This window comes from Barbus barbus (assembly GCF_936440315.1).
Source record: "Barbus barbus genome assembly, chromosome: 33".
Taxonomy (NCBI): domain Eukaryota; kingdom Metazoa; phylum Chordata; class Actinopteri; order Cypriniformes; family Cyprinidae; genus Barbus; species Barbus barbus.
In genome coordinates, this window is record NC_136761.1 from 25,086,105 (window position 1) to 25,107,088 (window position 20,984).

Sequence of the window (20,984 nt, forward strand, 5' to 3'; positions counted from 1 at the left end):
TTCGGGGGTTCATAGGTAGCCTGGATACACAAATGATAGCCTTGGGAAAGTCCTGAGAAAGAATAATACATCCTAATCTTGGCTTGACCGCTGGCATAATACTTAGATGGCTCTAGCTATATTAAGACAGGATGTCCTCACTGCCCCAGTGGGGACTGATCTAAAAGCTTTCTTTTGAAGCAAAACTATTACACAGAGAAATGTCCACTGTAATAGTTCACTTCTTATTTGAGGAAGTATTCAGGGTATTTCAAAATAAAATGTGTTGCAGAAGAGGAAAGGGAAATGCATTTGTGCAAAAGTGTTGAAGTTATGTGTAAAATATTCATTTTTAAATGCAAAAGGCCTATATACATCTGCACAAGGTTTAGATAAAGGCTTCAGACAGGGCCAATTGTTAACAGCAATATAAAGTTTCCATTTTGTTGAACAATGAATAATAACAACAGTAGAAGTAATTACAATAATAATAGTAATTATTATTATTATTATTATTAACTTATTTTATTGTGCATTTAAAAACAAAAATACTAATAGTATTATTATTGTAGTAAATTAGTAGTAGTAGTAGTAGTAATAATATTAATATTATTTTTTCACATTATTATTATTAACTTATTAATTTTGTGTATTTAAAAACAAAACAAAAATAGTAGTAGTAATAACAATAATATTATTATTATTACTACTACTACTACTACTATTGTTAATAGTAATAGTTAATAGTAATAATAACATATACTTGTATGACTTGCTATATTAACTTAATTTAACTATATTTTTATTATTATTATTATTATTATTAATGTGTTTTACATATTATTATTTTACTACACCATGGGCAGATTAAATTGCTGGTGGACCAAAGATAATTTTATCTCATTTCCATACATTTTCCAGGCCAGAAAACTCCCTGGAAATTAAAATTCCCTGATATTCTGGGTTTTTTTTTTTGTTGTGGTTGTTTTTTTTTTTAACTATGAGATTTAAAAATAAATGCTGTGAAATTAAAATAAAATCTGACATTAAAGAAGCCATGTTCAACACTCCTGACTTTTAAGACTATAAATAATCTTAAATAATTCATTAATAATCTTAATCTTAATGATTGGTAAACAAGTTACCATTGGTTTGCATGATCTCTCCCCTGTAGGTGTGAATGGCTTAACCTTTACCTTAAGAAGTTCCTCTTGGGTGCTAAAACTGGGATGAGGGTGGCGATATCTGCCTTCTCTGTATTTGTGGGTGATAAACTCTCTCCGCTGCTCTGGAGAGGCGTCACAGTCCAGCTCCTCAGTCACAGGAAGTCTGGCCGCCCAAAATTCATTGGCTCTATCATTGCCAAGCATTATGAAGAGCTAGAACACACAAAGATAAGGCCTAATTTGTGAAAAACCTTGTGGTAAAATCACTGGGTATATCAGAAATCCTGATAATTGAAATAAAAAAGATCTTTAAAAAAAAAAAAAAAAACCCAGAACCCACGGCAACCCCTACCTGAACGATCTCATTACTCCACACGCTGGTGTCTAGTTTCAGACTCTGCACTTTGGACACCATTGTGCCGAGACCTCGATGCTGGCCTGCAGGCAGACAGAACAAAAGAGGCACCACATCACTCTCCACACACCATTCATTCTGTTTGTCCCACAAAGCCTTCCTGATACGGTGCCTCTAAGCCACTTTTATCTGTAGTATACGGCACAGAGGACCTCACATGAACTCTCAAATGAGCTTAGAAACTCTAAGCACCGTCTGTATCAACCATAACACCGCACTGCTCTTCCCCATGCCAGCTAGTCACTGTATGGAAAATGCAAAACATCTCACACCAACTGTTTTGATGAATTTATAGCTTAATTGAGCAGATTTCACAAGTTTGCATGATAAAAGTCATCGAGCTGATAAGTCACCACCACACACCTGCGCAGTTCTTGCAGATGACCACACAGAGATTGATGGATGCCCAGTCCGGATTGATGGCTTTGCAGTCTGCGCAGATCTTGTTGGACCTGTTGGACCAGATCTTCTCCGCCACCTCATAATCAGATAGTGTTTCCGCTATAGATTCCTGAAAGGCCTCCATCCAGTCCCGTTTCTCTCGCTCCGACTCTGCCGTAAAGCTGCAAGGTTGCACACAACCCTCTTAATGCTCTACCATCATGGATCCTATTAATTGTATCCAGTCTGGCATGGTTACTTAGCGGAAACAGACCTCTGTTTGACTTCAATACTTTCTTTAAGTGTGCGGTTAAGTTTAAATGATGAAACTGACTTTATTTCAATAATGTCTATGTATGTGTGCGTATTACAAAATATACACTAGCGTTCAAAAGTTGGGGGTCAGTAAGAATTGAATACTTTTATTCAGCAAGGACACATTAAATTGATCAAAAGTGACTATAAAAGACATGTTACAAAAGATTTATATTTCAAATAAATGAAATAGAATGCTGATAAAACTGCCCTAGTGAAAAAAAATATACTGACATATATTTGTATACTACAAATACATATTTATGGGCTTAATAAAAACACCCTGCAGCTGTACGTTTAGTATACTAAACAGGTAAACTTAAACACTTAATTTTGTGCTTAATGGTCCAGCTAAAGATATACTTAAGTATGTTCGATTGTGTTCGAGTGGAGCTATTGCAAGTATACTTCAGGTACACTTTAAATATCTTGTATTTAAAGACTGATATTATACAGAGATCATACAATCTTTATTAAGTGTGATATTAAAACACATTTTAGGCATGATATTAAGAAATGTGCATTGTGCAATAAACAAAGTTTAATTATAATTTTATATCAGTAAGTTTTATGTCAGTAAATATGTTAATGGATTTGAAGTATACTTAGTATGTAAATATAAATCAATTATAGCACAGTTTTTTTTACTAGTGTGTATCAGGGTTGCCTCAAAAATATTAAGCTGTTTTCAAAATTGATTAAAAAAAAATAATTATTGAGCATCAGTAACAGCTGCAGAAAAATGAGCTTAGCCATCACAGGAATGAATTGAATATTAAAATACAAAGCAGTAATTTTGAATTATTTCACAATATTACTGTTTTACTCTATTTTTGATCAATTAAATGGGTATATAAGAGAATTGTTTTCAAAAAATCTTACTGACCCCAATCTTTTGAAAGGTAGCATAATTAAACCATAATCAAAATGACGAAATATATTACACATTATTATGTATTGTATATTTTTAAAGATATAAAATTTAAAATTTCATGTTTTTAAATGATTTTTAACTTCGTAATATTTTTATGATAACAGGATTTATTAGAGAATTAGAGTTTTTAGAGAATATGCCTTATTGGCCAATTGATTTTTCTTGTTTCGATTCCAGACAAATTGACAAATCACTAATTAAACGACGTATTTGGAGAGTTGGAAATGACTTAAAAGGGTACACACGTACAAGCTACTTAACAGAAGCATAGCGTGACTTGAACTGTTTACCTGAAGGTTTTATAAGGTGTAATGAGATCAAAGCTCTTGCCCTTCCCATCACGAATTGTAGCACCTCTGGCCTCAATTACAGTAATTCCAATTCCATTTTTAAAGCACTGAAGAACACATATCACAAAGGGTCAGCCTTAAACCAAGAATTAGTAGTAAAACCTCTAAGATGCAAATGATTTAAGGCTATTTTTGAATGAATTGCACATCTGCTATAAGAAGTTCAAAATACTTCAGTAGCGAAAGGAAGTTCAAAAAACTCAAATTGCATCACACTGAGATGAAAGAGGCAAAGCAAATCATTGGCACTAAATCTAGAGAAGTATGGCTATAACACGATTAACTATAACGTGATTAACCAATCACCTGCTCACTCTTGTACAACCAGATCTGCTCCATTATAATGGCTGTGTAGATCTTTGACTTGGTTCCTTTGAGCTCCAGGAAGCCGCTCTTTTGGCAGTGACTGCCGGGGCCAAAACGTGGGCGGCCGAAAACCAGCTGTTCTTTGACCCGCTCCTGCAACGTGCTGCACCATTTGCTCCTCTGAACTACGAAAAGAAATAAATCAGGATAATAAGGCTTCTTTTGACTTAAGTAAAACACTTTTCTAAACATTTTTATGCCATAATATATGTTTTTAGAAGGCAGGTTGTGGCAATACTATATCATTTGCCAACATATTGAGATTTTTGGTCATGGGTTTGAATTCCAAGGGAATGCATGAACTTATAACCTGAATGCAATGTAAAGTTGCTTTGGATAAAAACGCTGTGCTTACCATCATTATCAGCTCGGAAGACAAATGTCCTGTGACTTGTGACAACCTCAAATTTATTGTCTTTGGCTACGCGGGCCATCTGTATGGCAGCTAAGGGAATCACACCTTTGGGATAAGCATCCTGGGAGAAAGAGACCATTTGTGTTAGGAATAGCAGTGTACCAGCATGTGAGACTTCAGAAACACAAGGGAACGTGGGAATTGTTTAGATTCTGAAAGTCTTCAGGCAGGCTGAAGTGATTAAAGGGGTCATATAATCATGATGAATCGGTTGACTGTGCTATGAAAACATAATGCACTGTACCTTTGGGAACACAAAACATCCTGCCCAGCCCAAAAAGAATATTTACTGAAACTAACTTGTAAACTTTAAATGACTAAACAGTGTAACATAACATTTCCCAGACCAGCTGTGCTGAAAGGTTTAACACACACATGCATTTGGTTGTCGATCAGCACCATCTATTGTTCTGGCAATTTGCTTTTCATTAAGCCCTTAATAAATATTGATTTTAGTCTTCCATTCATCAACGATTCATTACGATTTCTTGTATCGTGTTTGGTGTGACAGGGCCTTTACACGTCAACATCATCTATTCAGTGTTGACAATACGGCAGGGGCGGTTACAAATTACATTTGACAGTAAACCTCTGCACACACACATACAGAAATGGGATTTATGTCAAAGCAGTTCAGAGAGAGGGCGAAAAACTACACTGGCATTCAAATGTTTGGGGTCAATAAGAAATTAATAGTTTTATTCAACAGAGAAGCATTACACTGATCAAAAGTGACAGCAAAAACATTCAACTCGATCGAAGATTTCTATTTTAAATAAATGATGTTCTTTTGGACTTTTCCTAAAAGAATCCTGAAAAGCATCAGTTTCCACAAAAATATTAAGCAACACAACTGCATTATTGATAATATTGCGCAGCAAATCATCATATTAATGATGCAGAAAATTCAGATTTGCATCACAGGTATAAATTACATTTTAAAATACATTCAAGTGGACACCAGTTATTTTAAATTGGACCAATATTTCACAATATTGCTGTTTTTCCTGTATTTTTGACAAGATAAATGCAGCCTAGGTGAGCATAAGAGAATTCAGTCAAAAAAAAAATCATACTGACCCCAAACTTTTGAACAGCATTGTACATTATGATTGTTAAAGTGCAAAAATAAATAAATAAATGATATGAAATGAGTGATAAATGTATGATAATCATAAAACATTAGGATGGCATTGAGTTGTTAACACGCAATCATACCTTTTCACTACCATAGTACATCAAATTCTTCCCATCAAACTTCACATATCGTTTCTGGAACACATAGTTTCTATAACAGAGGAACAAAGATGACATCAGAGAGAAACAACTACACTACAAAGGTCACATCTAATATAGTACTGTCTGAAATTATTCAAGGAGGAAATGAATCTAGACACTGGAAGACGTCAAGCAGAGGACAGGAACAAACAGCAGGAGACACAACATGTGAAGTAATGACAAACCGGCCGGAGAGGACAGACAGGGAGCAGAAGCAGCCATTGAGGAGCGTGCAGGAGACGCAGAGATGAGAGGAGAGGAGCAGCCCCGACGGGGCGTACCCTTGAGGAGAGAGCTTGTCCAGCCAGCCGCTGAGGATGGGTGCCGCCCGCTCGGACAGCGAGGTGAAGCTGGCGTAGGGAGAGATGATGTGGTCCTCATCCGCTTCATTGGAGCCGAAGTTATGAGGGAGGGAGAAGGAGTGACGGGCCGGAGACGGTTCACCCACAGTGCAGTAGCCTGGAGAATCAAGACGCTTGAGCCACGAGTGATTGTGCTGCCTGTGAGAAGAGGAAGTTAAAAATATAACCTGTACAGTAATATTACTACATGAAAAAAAATCTGTTTCATGTTCCAGTAAAATGATCTCTGGAAATAAGTCAAATAATAAAAAGCAAAAATGCATTTTTCAGTAAGTTTTCTAACATTTTGGGGGTATTTTTCTTGTATTAAAGGAATAGTTCACCCAAACATTTTAATTCTGTCATTAATTACTCACCCTCATGTCGCTTTTGGGTGAACTATCCCTTTAAGCATAAATTAAAATTTAGTGAGATTTATGCTAAAAACATAGCAAAACTGTCAGTGGCCAAAAAAAGTAATATAATATAATATAATAATTATGGTAACACTTTAGAATAGGGAACACTTATTAACTATTAACTACGACTTTTCCCTCAATAAACTCCTAATTTGCTGCTTATTAATATTTAGTAAGGTAGTTGTTAAATTTAGGTATTGGGTAGGATTAGGGATGTAGAATAAGGTATTAATATGTGCTTAATTACTACTAATAAATGGCTAATATTCTATTAATATGCATAGTAATTAGCAACTAGTTAAGAGACCCTAAAATAAAGTGTTACCATAATTATTAGTACGAAGCAAAATTAACAGTTCAAACTTTTTATATTTTTGTTATTATTGTTGTTGTGAAATAAACCATGCAAGAAATATTTTCTAAAATATCATCATTACTATCATTATTATTATTATTATTTCTTTTTTTGTAGTTGTTAATGCCATTTTAATTAATTAATTTAATATAAAAATGGAAACATAACGATCCCAATAGATGAAACAGTCTTCTGAATTGAAAAAATAGGGGTGTGTGAGAAAAATGCCAACATTTTAAAATACTAACATTTTAAAGAGTTAAAATGTCATGTGCTTCATCACTTCTTGCACAAGCTTCAGGACGCGATTGCATCAAGCTTCACAATCTGCTGTTGTAGCGCTTCATCATGAAACTGTGCATGACAACTGGTTGGAAGCGATGGCTTATTGTTTAAAAAGTTTAAAATGTTAGGATAATCCATAAGGCTGTGGTTGTATGAATTATTATCGTGTTCGTTTTGCATGGATTTTTAAGTGTCGCTTTGAGGGTTTCATCCACTTGCATTGCATCTCTGCCAATCCAGATATGGATTGCTTTTCTAAAAAAATTAACTTGTGTTCATCTGAGGAAAGAAAGTCATATACATCTGTGGCAGTGACACATCAGGGTGAGTGAATGATGACAGAATTTTCATTTTCAGGTGAAGTATCCCTTTAAGATATTAAAGCTAATCTGTTTTATTAAAAATATCCATCTTTGCCTCAGAGATCCAGATTCTTGCACTGGAAGCTCTGGACTCACGTTTAGACAACAGAGGCTGGAAGACACAAGAGCTCAACCAAGAAAACACATTGACTCTCTTTATTCTATTGCTTTAGGTGTCACTATGTGATTAATAGATGGATATAACGCTGTGGGCAAACCAAACATTCTGCAGTCAATTTGAACTCTCATGGAAACACTTGGGACTTACCCATGTTCTCTTGGTTTATCTTCTTTATTTGCAGTCTTTTCCTCACTTTTAGTCCTCTCAACCTAAGCACATTCAAACATAAATAAATCCCACCTATTGGAGTACATTAACGGAGACAAAACTTTGTTTTAGAGAGAATTTTTACTTAAGTATCTCACCTCTGAATGCTGATATTGTCGTCTGCTGTGGAAAACAGTTTCACAGTACGGGTTGATCATTTCATCTTCATCCTCAGCAGATGCTGTGTCGCCTGAACAGAAAATAGCAGCATTACATAAATTCATAAGATAAAATTAATTATTAAAATGCTAAAAATCAAACTCAAGTCTTCTTTAGCCATATGACAGCATAGTGTGTTAAGCACATTAAAGCCAATGTTTAATGAAAATCTTCCTATCCAGCATAGCTCCCAAATCATAACATAAAAAGGAAAATATGCACAAGTGAGGCAGTAGGTAGATAATGGATGGCAAGTTTTTAGTACATTTCACTATTGTTCAAAGGTTTGGGATTGGATAAGACATATAAGGAGCCTTTAAAACATACGTGCACAGTTCAGCTGAATAATATGTTTTACCCTCTTTAAATTTATATTATGCTGATTTGTGTTCATCTGCTTCTCCCATTTGCTCTTTTTACATTGACTATCACTCTACGCTGTTAAAAAACGACTGTGATTTTAACGGTAAAAATGCTACAGTAAAAACCTTTTAAATGGTTAACGGTAAGTTCCTGTAAGATTTACAGGGAAAAACCGTAAACTGACGTTCCCAGAATTCCCAGATTTCAGTACTTCAATAGGTTGGTATGTTAACATTATATCAGTTAATAAATTATGGTATTTAACTGTAAATTTAAGTTAAAACCGTAAAACCTAAAATGTTGTTATCGTATTTTTTGTGGTAGAATTCCGGCAACCACAGCTGCCAGTTTTTTTTAAGTAAGTTTTACGGATTTTTTTTTACAGTGTATATCAAATCAGATACAACAATAATTTTATTACAATATACACTGATAAATTTAACATTGAAACTACTTCTGAACAATTGAAGTGCATTAAGTACAAAATTAGTTGTTCCAATTTATTTGTAGTAAAACTGTGGTTATACAAAAAAAATGGTTACTACACTTTTACTGTTGTGCTGCTAAATATTTGTGTGGAAATTAAATCATGATCTACTTTTTTAGGATTCTTATAGAAGATAAAGTTTAAAAAAACGGAATTTCTTTGAAACATTATAAATGTCTTTACCGTCATTTTTGATCAATTTTAATTGCTTAAAAAAAAAACTATTAATTGCTGCTTTCAAAAAAAAAAAAAAAAAACTGTACTGACCCCAAACTGCTTCGTACACTTTCATCGAACAGAAAATTGTACATTATTTATTCGATGGAAGAAAAAGTCATAAATATTAGGAACAACTTTAAGGTAAGTAAATAAAAACATTTTCCACAACAAAGTTTAAAATAAGGGTCCGTACCAGATGTTCTTTTAGGTGTTTCAGCTGAGTTGGACTTTTCTAAAGTGCTATAGGAGGAGAAACTATAGTTAGCCGTATAGAGATAAACAAAACTTTGCCACAGTCGTAAGAATCACAACACAACAGAATGAGTTTACCTATGATTTTCAGTGGATGGGCTGACCTCCTGGCGTGGAGGCGGAACGGGTACAGAGCGACTCCAAAACACATGCGGAGTGCCTGGTAAAGTGCCACAGTAGATTTCATTAGAGACCATCTCTAGCCCTGAACAAGGTGGACTTGGAGGTGAACCGGGTGTGTTAGTGAAGGGAGAGCACTGATAACTCGAGGGGGAGTCAGGAGGGGTGCAGAGGGGTGGGGTGCTCAGACGCTCCTGGTCCGACATTCTCCTGAATGTGGATGGGGGAATTCCTCGATTTAACCTAGGGGGCACTGGGGGTAACGGGTCACTAGTCTCTAGGGCCGAAGTGGTATTACTCACACCTGGTTCACAAGGCCCCTTTTTTGATTCAGTAGATGTTTCAACAGTCTCTGTACTGGAGGATGAACCTTTTAAAAGCAGGTCCTGAGATGAATTTTGGTGAGGTTGCACTTCATGTTGTGTTGGTAAAGAAATTCTCTCTGCTCTTAATCTGTGGAAGACAGTTCTTGGTTTTGGTACCGGCTTTACAACACTGGTGCTCCGCTCTGAGAAGGAGCGCTTCACTTGTGCACAAAGATTCGGGGCCGAGCTGTTACGTAAGGCTTCTAAGGAGGTGCCAGGATGTGTGGAAGGAGAATGAGGCTCTGCTTTGGCAGGGGTCACCTCATGAATAGCAGACTCTGAATTACAGCGATCTAGCAAGGGCTCTTTCCTTTGGTGTTGACAGATCAGCTGAATGTGCTCGACCAGTTTGAGGATACGCTTCCTGTGGCCGGTGGCGGTGACTCCCACCCTGTTCAGAGCCACATTGTCCACATGACAGAAGTCTCGGGCGAGGAGAAAGCCTGCCTGACGGAAGTGGTCCAGATACCTCTCGAGGTGGATGGAAGCCAACAGGTCCTCTGCATCTGAGCATGGACCGATTGTTGCCATAGCGTGCATGGGTGCTCATTAGGCTGCATGCAAAACAGCAGCAATTCCAGCCAAGAGCAGAAGACGACACCAGTCCTTCATCTGAGAAAACAAGCAAAGTAAATAGGCTTCATTACAAAGATGAAACACCTCTTTAAATGGATAGTTCACAAAATAAAAATTCTGTCATTTACATAAAATAGCCATTGACTTCCAAAGTATTTGGATCCATATACTATGGAAGACAATGGCTGTTTGGTTACCAATATTATTCAAAATACCTTATTTTATGTTCAACAAAAGAAAGAATCTTATATAGTGTTGGAACAACAGGGTGGGTAAATGACAAAAGAATTTTCATTTTTACTATCACTAATTCCCCAATAATTTGATCTACCCTCAGTCCAGCACATATATTATTTATTAAAATACATTATATTATACAAACAAAGACTAGGCCTAATAGAAGTATGAACAAAACACTGAATCATAAACAATGAACACTTGCTGCAATACAAATGGTTAATGTGGACCATAACCCACAAATGTATTGAAAAAATATAATGAAAATTTCCCTGATACTCGCTTAATGTCATAAATTTAAAGGTTTATCATTCCATATGAGAGCGTGAAATAGTTTTGGAAAGATGTGAAAGAAATGACAGAAAAGATTCTTGATGATAATATTCCATTGTGACGTTTAGTATTTTTATTTAATTTATACCATAAGGAGATGGATAAAAAATAAAGATTATAGATATATTTATATACATATTTATACATATATTAAACATATATCCTGCAAGTAAAACAGAGTATTACTTTACATTGAAAATATATTTGAGGTACAAAGATGTGTGTGTGTGTGTTTTGTTTCTTGTTCCTATTCTTTGTTATATGCAAATACATGTGTACAGTTAAAATGCAATTAAAATAATGGAGAAGGAATGATAAAGATTACAGTAGTTTTTTACATAATAAAAATAAACAATATTAATTTGTCTAAAGTCTTGCTACTTGTTTTTTGGGGGGTTTTTTTGCATATTTATTTTGGGTTCATCCTGGTGATGGTGTTATACGTTGTTGGGATTTTCCTGTTTTGCATTGTACAATTAGCAATAAAAAACAATATATTATTATATAATAATATTATCCATACTATTTTCAATATGCATTTTTATGATAATAATAATAATAATAATAATAATACAATTATTATACTAAAATTGTACCTAAATGCAAAGACAACCAGTAATTTAAATCTTACAAAATAACTAATGTCCACCTTTGTAAATTTGACAAACAAAAGACACGGCTGATAGTTGCAGGGAGGTTAATGGTCTTTTATGACAGAGTATTTTTCATCCGTCTGAGACTGAATCTATGGAAGCCCGTTTCCGCCAATGAATAATAAATAAAACAAGGTAATTGCAATTCTGACTTTTTTCTCAGAATTCTGAGATATAAACTCGCAATTGCGACTTTTTATCTCGCAACTCTGACTTTCTCGCACCATTAAAACACTCTCCGTGTAAGGCTTTGCAGTGATTTGTTCAATTTGCCATAGATTAACTATATATTGAACTAGATGAAGTGAATATAAAAAAGTCAGAATTGCGAGTTTATATCTCAGGATTGCGAGAAAAAAGTCAGAATTGCGAGTTTATATCTCAGAATAAACTTGGGAAGTCGTGGCCTAATGGTTAGAGAGTCGGACTTGTAATCCGAAGGTTGCGGGTTCGAGTCTCCGGCCGGCAGGGATTGTAGGTGGGGGGAGTGAATGTCCAGCGCTCTCTCCACCCTCAATACCACGACTGAGGTGCCCTTGAGCAAGGCACCGAACCCCCAACTGCTCCCCGGGCGCCGCAGCATAAATGGCTGCCCACTGCTCCGGGTGTGTGTTCACGGTGTGTGTGTGTGTGTGTTCACTGCTGTGTGTGTGCACGATGGATGGGTTAAATGCAGAGCACGAATTCCGAGTATGGGTCACCATACTTGGCTGAATGTCACTTCACTTCACACTTTCACTCTTTTGAATTATGAGAAAAAAAAATGTCAGAATTGCGAGTTTATATCTCGCAACTACGAGAAAAAAAGTCAGAATTGAGAGTTTATATCTCAGGATTGCGAGGAAAAAAAGTCACAATTGCGAGTTTATATCTCACAGTTGCGAGAAAAAAAGTCAGAATTGCGAGCAATTACGAGAAAAAAAGTCAGAATTGAGAGTTTATATATTTCAGTTGCGAGGGAAAAAAAAGTCAATTGCGAGATACAAACTCGCAATTGTGAGAAAAAAGTCAGAATTGTGAGATAAGTCGCAATTACCTTGTTTTATTTTTTATTCAGTGGCGGAAACGGGCTTCCATAGATTCATCCTGACATTTGAAGATGATGACATGACCCCACCCCGCTCATAGACTTAAAACTACTGCGCTGAAACAAAACAGTCATTGAGCGAACAAAAACTAATCTTTGTACCATCTGAAAATGAGCATTCAGAGTGAACGCAAATGGGAATATTACAGTATTTCAAACCATGATAAGCTGTAACACGGCGCACAAGCAAGCAATGACAATACGGTATATTTCTTAGGACTATTCTTAGAAGCCTCCATTCATTGAGGGAAAGCTGTTGAAAACGTGGTGCACATGAGGGAACCAGTCAAGAGAAAAAAAAAGACTGCACTAGGGTGGGTCTGGGAGAAAATCCACGTGGGTGGAGCAAAGCTTGTTTGGCGGGGATGGCATAACTTTGGGAGCGACCAAGTGCGGACGCTTTTTTATAAACATTCCTGACACTTTCCTGACTGTGTGTCCAAAAGACTGCCAGCACTTGAGAACGGTGGCCTGAGAGGAATCTCAAGGCTACGAGTGGCATACGGCCAAACCCAGGAACAGAGAGCTGCTAGATTTCATGACCTCCAGGAGGGGTGGAGCCTGACGGGTGGGAGTGATGATTGGATAAACTCTCATCACAGGGTGTACATCTCCAACCCACAAAGGATGCACAGTGTTCTCTCTCAAGGACATCTCAAACTGGAGGTAATTACGAGCACGCTTTCTATTTGCGGCAGAGCTCACAATCGTTCCACTGTAATTATGAAACACGATAAAAAGTCAAAAATGTGTTAAAAAGCCATGATAATGTCAACAGGGTCTATTTTGCTCAACAACACTGAGTCCGAGTAGAAAAGCAGACGTTGGAATGCTGTTAAAAAAGGCTGATGAGTCATATCCTCATCTTCCTTTGTCTGGACTCTGGATGCTAACCTTTGGCTCGGCCCCTCTGATTCACCGGCTCCCACGGAGGCAGGAAGCTTGTGAGGCGGACTGATAAAGTGTGACCTGAGGAAAGGAGAGAAACGGGTCCGGGTGTTGTCTTTTTCCCCTAGCAGCAATGCAGAAAAACTCCCTTCAGCAAGACTGTTATCGTGAACCAAGCGAGCCAACCAGTGGCAAAACATCTGAAGTTAATTCAGCCTGAAGCCATTAATATACAGACTCCATTCAGCCTGTTTTTGCTTTTTGTACATTTTGAAGTAAAGTTTGAACATTTCTTATTGACTTGTTCAGAATTCAAAATGTCACTGGTAGTGAGGAAGTCATTATAAAATTTGCTGACTGTATTGCAACTGGTCTTCTCTCTTACATCTGTTTGCATACTGACTTATGATTGGTCTTTTCTTCTTTGCATCCACTTTCCACAGCAAAGTGATGGCTGTGTGTTGATTCTTGTTTAAACGTGTATTGTGGAGTGTCATGAAAAATGACAAAGTAGCTCTGAATCAACATTTCATTTAAACTACTGTTGAAAAGTTGTTCTTTGAATTACTCAATTTTTCAGGAAATGATGTATGAAACTGATCAAAGGTGGAAGACATTATGATGTTACAAAATATTTCTATTTCAAATAAACGCTGTCCTTTTGTATTTTCTGTTAAGAGTCCTAAAAATGTATAACGGCTTCTGCAAAAACATTAAGCAGGACAATTGTTTTCAACAATGATAAAAAATAAGAAATGTTTTGAGCAGTTAATCAGTTATTAGAGTGATTTCTGAAGGATCATGATCATAATTCAGAGTAATTATGCTGCTAAAAATTCAGCTTTGCATCACAGGAATAAATTGCATCTTAAAATATATTAAATCAGAAAATAGCTATTTTAAATTGTGATAATATTTCCTATTATATTATTACACATTTTACTGTAAAAAAATGCAGCCTCTGTGAGCACTTTTTCAAAAACTTAAAATTATTGCCGACCTCAAAATTTTCAATAGTATCCAGAATCAAAGCTAAAAAGCGAACCCCTATTGCTTTCTTCCTCCCAATCAGTGGCATTTCCTTCATCTAATTATGGATTTGCTTCACTAAACTGACTGTATTTCGTTACACCTTAACAAAATAGCTATGTTCATGGATTTACCATATTTACACCTCATTTTATGAAGCTGACATGCAGACTCCCAATGTTTGTTTCAGTTTGCAACCACATGTACTACAGTTATAGTTTTGTGGTTAAGACAGGGACTACTTTGTAAAGAAAAAGGAAGCCACGAAAGATCAAAACCACAATTTCTAAATTTTACAGTTAAACAGTGCATTAGACTGATTTACCACTCAACAACAGACTGCACAGCAAACCGCCATCTGTTTATTTACTATTAATAATATAGCCTATATTTAGGGTTAAGGATTTGCACAAACCAAGAAGCCTAAATATGAAACTAACATCAATACCTCAATACCATGCGGCTTGTTGAGAAAAGGCCATTTCCTTTTGACTTAGTGCGAACATGATTTTTGTCTAATGCATGATAAAATGGGCAGAAAAAGAGATCACAATATAATTTTAGGATTTGGGCTAGTAAGTAACCACCCCAAACACCCTACAACCTTACAAGAAAAAGCTGTGATGGACGCATCGGAACAACGCACTATAAACGGGGTGTTTGTCTAATGAGCGCATTCCCTCCACCGAGTGCCCTGGGGTCCCCGCTGGGGGAAGGGACACTTGCAGATAAGAGCCTTGATGATTGAGGAGACGGTCTCAGGCAGGCCCGTTCTCGTAGATCAAGGTCTAGACAAGCAACGCAAGATGGTTACCATCTCAAACAACAATCAACGTGCATTTAGCTGGGAAAACTGTGCCCTGCTCTGCTCTGTCCACCCCGCCCCGACTATATTTATCTTGATGGCCGATCTGGGTTTTCTCCGAACTACTGAATACACAGGATACAGCTGTCCCTCAAATAAAACCCTCCTCCTCTCTCCCACACTATAGAGGAAAAGAGATACTGCGTGTGATTCACAGATGAACTGGAGATGATCGCAGTCATCTAAAACCATAAGAAAGTTTGGACACATTGATAATGTTGCATAAAATGAAACGGATTTGAATGAGGCGGCACATATAAAACCTAGAAAGTACTTTCACACAGTCTACAAACTGAAATTTGAACTCTTTTATATAAGATAATCATGTAAATGCTAAACACCAAAGCAACTAAGAGAATAAGTATTTTATGGTCAAAGGGACATCAGCAATCACATGAGTTTTCACAATAAAAGAGCCACTCAGTTCAATGAGAGATCTGTGTGATCATACAGATTTCCTGTACCATTACCAAATGAAGCCAGCGATGACGCATGTTTTCTTGTAATGAAGTGAGCAAACAAGACTTGCATTAATATGAGCTAATACCGTACATAGAAAATGTACACGTTACCACACATTTTTTCGCTTGCAGTACAACAACCGTTTCATTTGCATGCCATCTTTTAGCATGCAATTCATAGATTTCTTTAAAATGGAAACATTTAAAAGCTGCTAAAACAGGAAGCACATTGAACACATACACAGTGCCCTGGTAAGGAGATAGTTCACCCCAAAATTAAAGATTTTTGGAACACAAATTCATTTTTGCCAATCCATTTAGGCAACCAAAATGTTCATGCTTCAAAAAGTACCAAAAGACGTTGTAAAAGTAATCAGCAGTTTAATTCAATTCTTCTTAAGAGACACAATTTCTTTATGAACATAAAATTTAAGCTACAAAGAGCAAATCAAATACTGTATGATAAACACAGAAGATCAACCGTGCTTGCAATAAACCTCATTGTTCAAATCATCTTCAGAAGACTTGAATTAAACGGTTCATATTGGATTACTTTTATGATGTTGTTTGTACATCAAAGTTTGGGTTTGCATGGACTTTCAATTGATGGACAGAAATCTCTTAGGTTGCTTTAAAAACATACCTTAATTTATGTTTTAAAAATGAAAGAAGTCCTGGGTTTGGAATGACATGAGGATGTGTAATTGATGACAGAAGTTTCATTTTTCTTTTTTTGGTAAACTAACCCTTTAAGCTCTCTTAATCTGGTATTTCCGCAACCTACATTTTTATGTCTGTAGCCTTTTTTGGCAGGTCTTCCAAATATCAAGTAACTCGAGCAAAACATGTGTTGAATTTTCAATTACTTATGTTGTTCATGCATGCAATATTTTGATGTATTTATTTTGCATAGTCCATAAGTCATAAGCACTAATTCATATTGACGCCAATCATGCTGTGAGCCCTTTTTGGGAACCAACTAAAAATCTGCGTTTCAATTCCACCCAGATTAATCATAGGAAATTCATATGAAAACAACACAATCTCAAACCATAATGGAATGGAATGGGCTAGTTGCCCAGAACTTAATGGAAAGGAAACACTTCTGTGACAGAATGATCCCTAAATGATCTTGGGTTTCTATCAGTAATCTTTATCAGCAGGAAAATTACTATTTGCATTTTAAATGATGTTTCATACTCCCGAGAGATTCAAACAACACCACTTTTGAGGTTCTACATCTCGACATGCAACAGGAAGTGAAGACATTAGCACACCATTCAATAAATGGCACAAACACGGACTAACACATAAATCAAATACAGCCTTAGCTAATGTAATTCAGCCTCATGGGAGGACAGTGAGAATGCAGTTTAATTAAGCAGGACTAACTTTTATTTAAGTGCTTTTGTTTCTGTTTGTTGTTATTCTTTTGCATGATGATTTGTTGTGGTTTTTATTTTTATTAATGCATGGAAAAGCATGCTTCTTGACCTGTTGATAGCACTGGTTTGTGATGGAGCCAAAGGAGAAAAACATCTCCAAACATCTTTCCCTCTCATATCCTACTCAAACATCCCTGGGCTTCCAGAACGAACAATTAGTGGAAGCTGTAGAGTCAAAAGCAATTTGTGAAACGCAGGAATCAAGGAGGCTTTTGGGATGCAGTGTGCTGGGGGGTGTGTATAAATAACAGTGAAGCACTATTGTGTGCCACAATACGTCATTGTTCACAACTGGTGGAGGCCGCGTAGCTGAGATGACAGAACACACTTGTGTATTAATGTGCTGGACCCTTGCTCAAACACATATTGAGATCTCAGTTCCCTAACTTGATTGAAACCACACTGCTGCAAGATAACCTACGCTTTCACATTAAAGCCATATCAGATCACATAATGCCCAACAAAAACAGACAATAACAAAGAGAAAATGCAAACTAAATTACAAATATTGAAGCAGCCGATGCATGCACATATTTAAAAAAAAAAAAAAAAAAAAAAAAGAAAACATAAATTTCATTAAAAACTTCCTCTTTTTATTTTTTATTTTACATAATGCATGTTTATTTTAATAATTTGTTGCATTCATTTTTTTCCTGCATTGCAGTACATTTGACATTGGCAATTTAATTGTTTTGCTTGCTTTTATATTATATTATAATATATTGCATTATAAAAAAATGTATTACTGTTTCCGCAACAATATTAAGGATCATGTGATACTGAACATTGGAGAAATTATGCTGAAAATTCAGCTTTGCATAACAGGAAAAATTTACTTTTTAAAATATATTAGAAAACAGTTGTTTTAAATTGTAATAATATTTAATATGAGTGTATTTACTGTATTTTTTGTACCAAATAAATGCAGCTTTGGTGAGCATAATATTATGTAGCAAGAGTGTTTCTGTTATAAACCTCTAACATAAAATAAAACTATATAGGATATTAGCAGAGCTGCAGAATCAGAAAAAATACAGTAGATTAACTAAACGTCTGCAATATTTCAAGAATAATAATACATAATAAAAACACTGGATTAGATTGTACACTTAAAACTAAAAATTACATCCAGAACCCTTATGGGTCATTCCAATGGTCAAATCTGAAAATATGCCCCATCCTCCAAGTATCATGAAGAGCAGCGAGCGAAATACAGGTCAGATTATGCAAGAGATTTATCACAATTAATACACTCGCCCGTGTTGTGAGAACTTAATCTGCATTTAAGAATCTGCTCAGTTAGACATATGGCATATACAGGGGTGTAAGAACTATTTTTAAATGTACAAACCTGTAGGCTACTTTAAAAGTAATAATTTCTCCCAAAAAGTGTGGGATAATTGTAGAGCTTCTCCCTATCAGGTATATAAACTTAAAATATGGAAATGTTTTCTGCAGAGGACTCTGAAATGGCATGTTATTCTTGCAAATTCCCCGGTGACTCCCACAGTTGTTGTGTCTGTAAGGAACTGGCAAATTAGCTCTGGGTGTTTCTAAATTAATTTAAACTAAACTGAGGCTGTGAGTAACACCCTACAGAGCCAATCTTACAGTATATGTTACAGTGAAATGCATGAGGATTCAATGCACTGCAGCTGATCCTGACATGAGAATCAATGGAACTCCTTCTGAACAGTCAACACTTTGCTTAAACTCACCACCTTAACTATAAAATAAGCTTCACCTGACAGCACTTTTAACTTTTTTTACAAGGTTTGGGATCATTTCAGATCACTAAGACTATGGAAAGTGAGTTATAATAATAAATAATCATGAAAAAAATAAAAATAATAAACTTTACACACTGGACAGCCTTCAGTGCATATCTAACAGACTTATTAGATGTAATCAAATGTCAGTTTGAATGTAAAAATCGCATCTTACCGTAATTGATCGGCGTTAAATATTCCCGTTATATGGCGCTGTGTTGATGCGGAGCGTTTTAACCTCCAGTAATGTGAGATATGGAGGAGAAAGTGTTGAGCCGCTGATAGTTGTGTTTGTTATGTTTCAGACGAGCACAGCGCTGCTGAGCATTAACTGACCTCTTAAAGAGACAGTGCACACAGTTCAGTCTCAATTCAGACCACAGAAACCTAATAACAGTTTAAAAACACACACAAGTAGCCATGTTAAGAATCGTTTTCTCTCATCTACATTAAAGAATCACGCTTTAAATGGACAAATTACACGTAAGCAGTTCAGTTGTAGTACTAAAACCTGAAAAACATTAGCATTTCCCTCAGAATTTCCTATGGGTTTTTAAACTGATGGTTAATTTATGATAATGCCTGCTTGAATTAAGTAACTTGTTCTGAAATATAAGCACACAGTCATTAACAAGTTGCTACATAAGGACTACAACTACCACAAGGATGTGAGTTTACCTTCTTGATCAACAGACAACAATTGTAGTCCTTAAGCTAATTAGCTCTGTGGCCTGTAAATCGACATAAATAAGCCTACAGATCGTTTTAAATATGTGTACATGGCCCTTCTGGAATATGAACACAACCAATAGGCTACTACTAATAAAAAAAAAAACACAATGTTGTTTTTTTCCCCCTTAAAGTCATAAATAATTTCACCACAATGTCTTTACATTAGCCTATGTTGTGTCTTACAGCGCTCTGCGATGTAAAGGTCATTTTTAGAATAAAATGACAGCTATTTGTCTTTTAAATGCTAGTTTAATAGCTATCGTTTTATGTATCCTAAAGACAAATTTGACCCTGGACCACAAAACCAGTCTTAAGTGTCAATTTTTCAAAATTGAGATGTATATATCATCTGAAAGCTGAATATAAGATTTCCATTGATGTATGGTTTGTTATGATAGTACGATATTTGGCCGAGATACAGCTAGGCTATTTGAAAATCTGGAATCTGAGGGTGCAAAAAAATCAAAATACTGAGAAAATCTCCTTTAAAGTTGTTCAAATTAAGTTCTTAGCAATGCATATTACTAATCAAAAATTAAGTTTTGATATATTTACGGTAACAAATTTTCAAAATATCTTCATGGAACATAATCTTTACTTAATATCCTAATGATTTTTGGCGTAAAAGAAAAATGGATCATTTTGACCCATACAGAGTATTTTTGGCTGTTGCTACAAATATACCCCAGCGACTTAAGACTGGTTTTGAGGTCCAGGGTCAATATTTTGATTAAATTAAGGCTTGAAATGAAACACACATCACATAGGCTATATCCCAAGTGTGCTTTTCACTGACATTGACTGACACCTTATTAACAAATACACTCACTTCATATCTAGATAGCTCTATTGAATATTTCCAGCATTCTTGCAAATCTTATACTGTCATATTATGTGACGTCATGAGTATTCTGGTAAATTCACAGTAGGGTGTGTTTATAAGTGTGGGTTTCAAAATGAAGATGATGTGAAGAAAGGCGTCTGTGCTGCAAAAGCAATAGGACTTTGTTGTAAGAGAAAGCCGGAGGGTTCACTTATGAAGTTTCCTTTTCTCCCCTACAGCCCAATCTGATTGATGGAGGCAGGAACTGTTTCAAATGGGAAGCAGGAAGTGTCTGAGACAATAGAGGTTTTGAGGAGTGGTCCCCAGCTGTACGTTTATGGATGAAGAAAAAGATACGGTTGTGAATAAACTTTCCTCACTGCCAAAAGAAAGAGGAAAGCATTTCTATTCAAACAACAAATCCTTAAAGCT

At 35.9% G+C, this 20,984-nt stretch overlaps 1 protein-coding gene across 2 annotated transcripts in view; it reads right to left on the reverse strand.

The window, feature by feature from the left end:
* The window catches only part of LOC306853198 (arf-GAP with Rho-GAP domain, ANK repeat and PH domain-containing protein 3-like), a 32,870-nt gene extending 13,554 nt beyond the window's left edge, over nucleotides 1–19,316 (reverse strand). The window contains exons 1-13 of one of the 2 annotated variants that reach the window (XM_079390426.1): nucleotides 19,173–19,316; nucleotides 9,248–10,266; nucleotides 9,111–9,157; nucleotides 7,788–7,879; nucleotides 7,630–7,691; nucleotides 5,881–6,099; nucleotides 5,540–5,609; nucleotides 4,262–4,382; nucleotides 3,847–4,031; nucleotides 3,481–3,587; nucleotides 1,924–2,123; nucleotides 1,498–1,583; nucleotides 1,176–1,358 (exon numbers count right to left, since the gene is read on the reverse strand). In XM_079390426.1, the coding sequence (XP_079246552.1) occupies nucleotides 1,176–1,358; nucleotides 1,498–1,583; nucleotides 1,924–2,123; nucleotides 3,481–3,587; nucleotides 3,847–4,031; nucleotides 4,262–4,382; nucleotides 5,540–5,609; nucleotides 5,881–6,099; nucleotides 7,630–7,691; nucleotides 7,788–7,879; nucleotides 9,111–9,157; nucleotides 9,248–10,194 (2,319 nt within the window). In that variant the 5' untranslated portion in view covers nucleotides 10,195–10,266; nucleotides 19,173–19,316. The remainder of the gene's footprint in view (nucleotides 1–1,175; nucleotides 1,359–1,497; nucleotides 1,584–1,923; nucleotides 2,124–3,480; nucleotides 3,588–3,846; nucleotides 4,032–4,261; nucleotides 4,383–5,539; nucleotides 5,610–5,880; nucleotides 6,100–7,629; nucleotides 7,692–7,787; nucleotides 7,880–9,110; nucleotides 9,158–9,247; nucleotides 10,267–19,172) is intronic. The other variant, XM_079390427.1, reaches the window with a different exon arrangement.
* Between the last annotated feature and the right edge of the window lie 1,668 nt (nucleotides 19,317–20,984).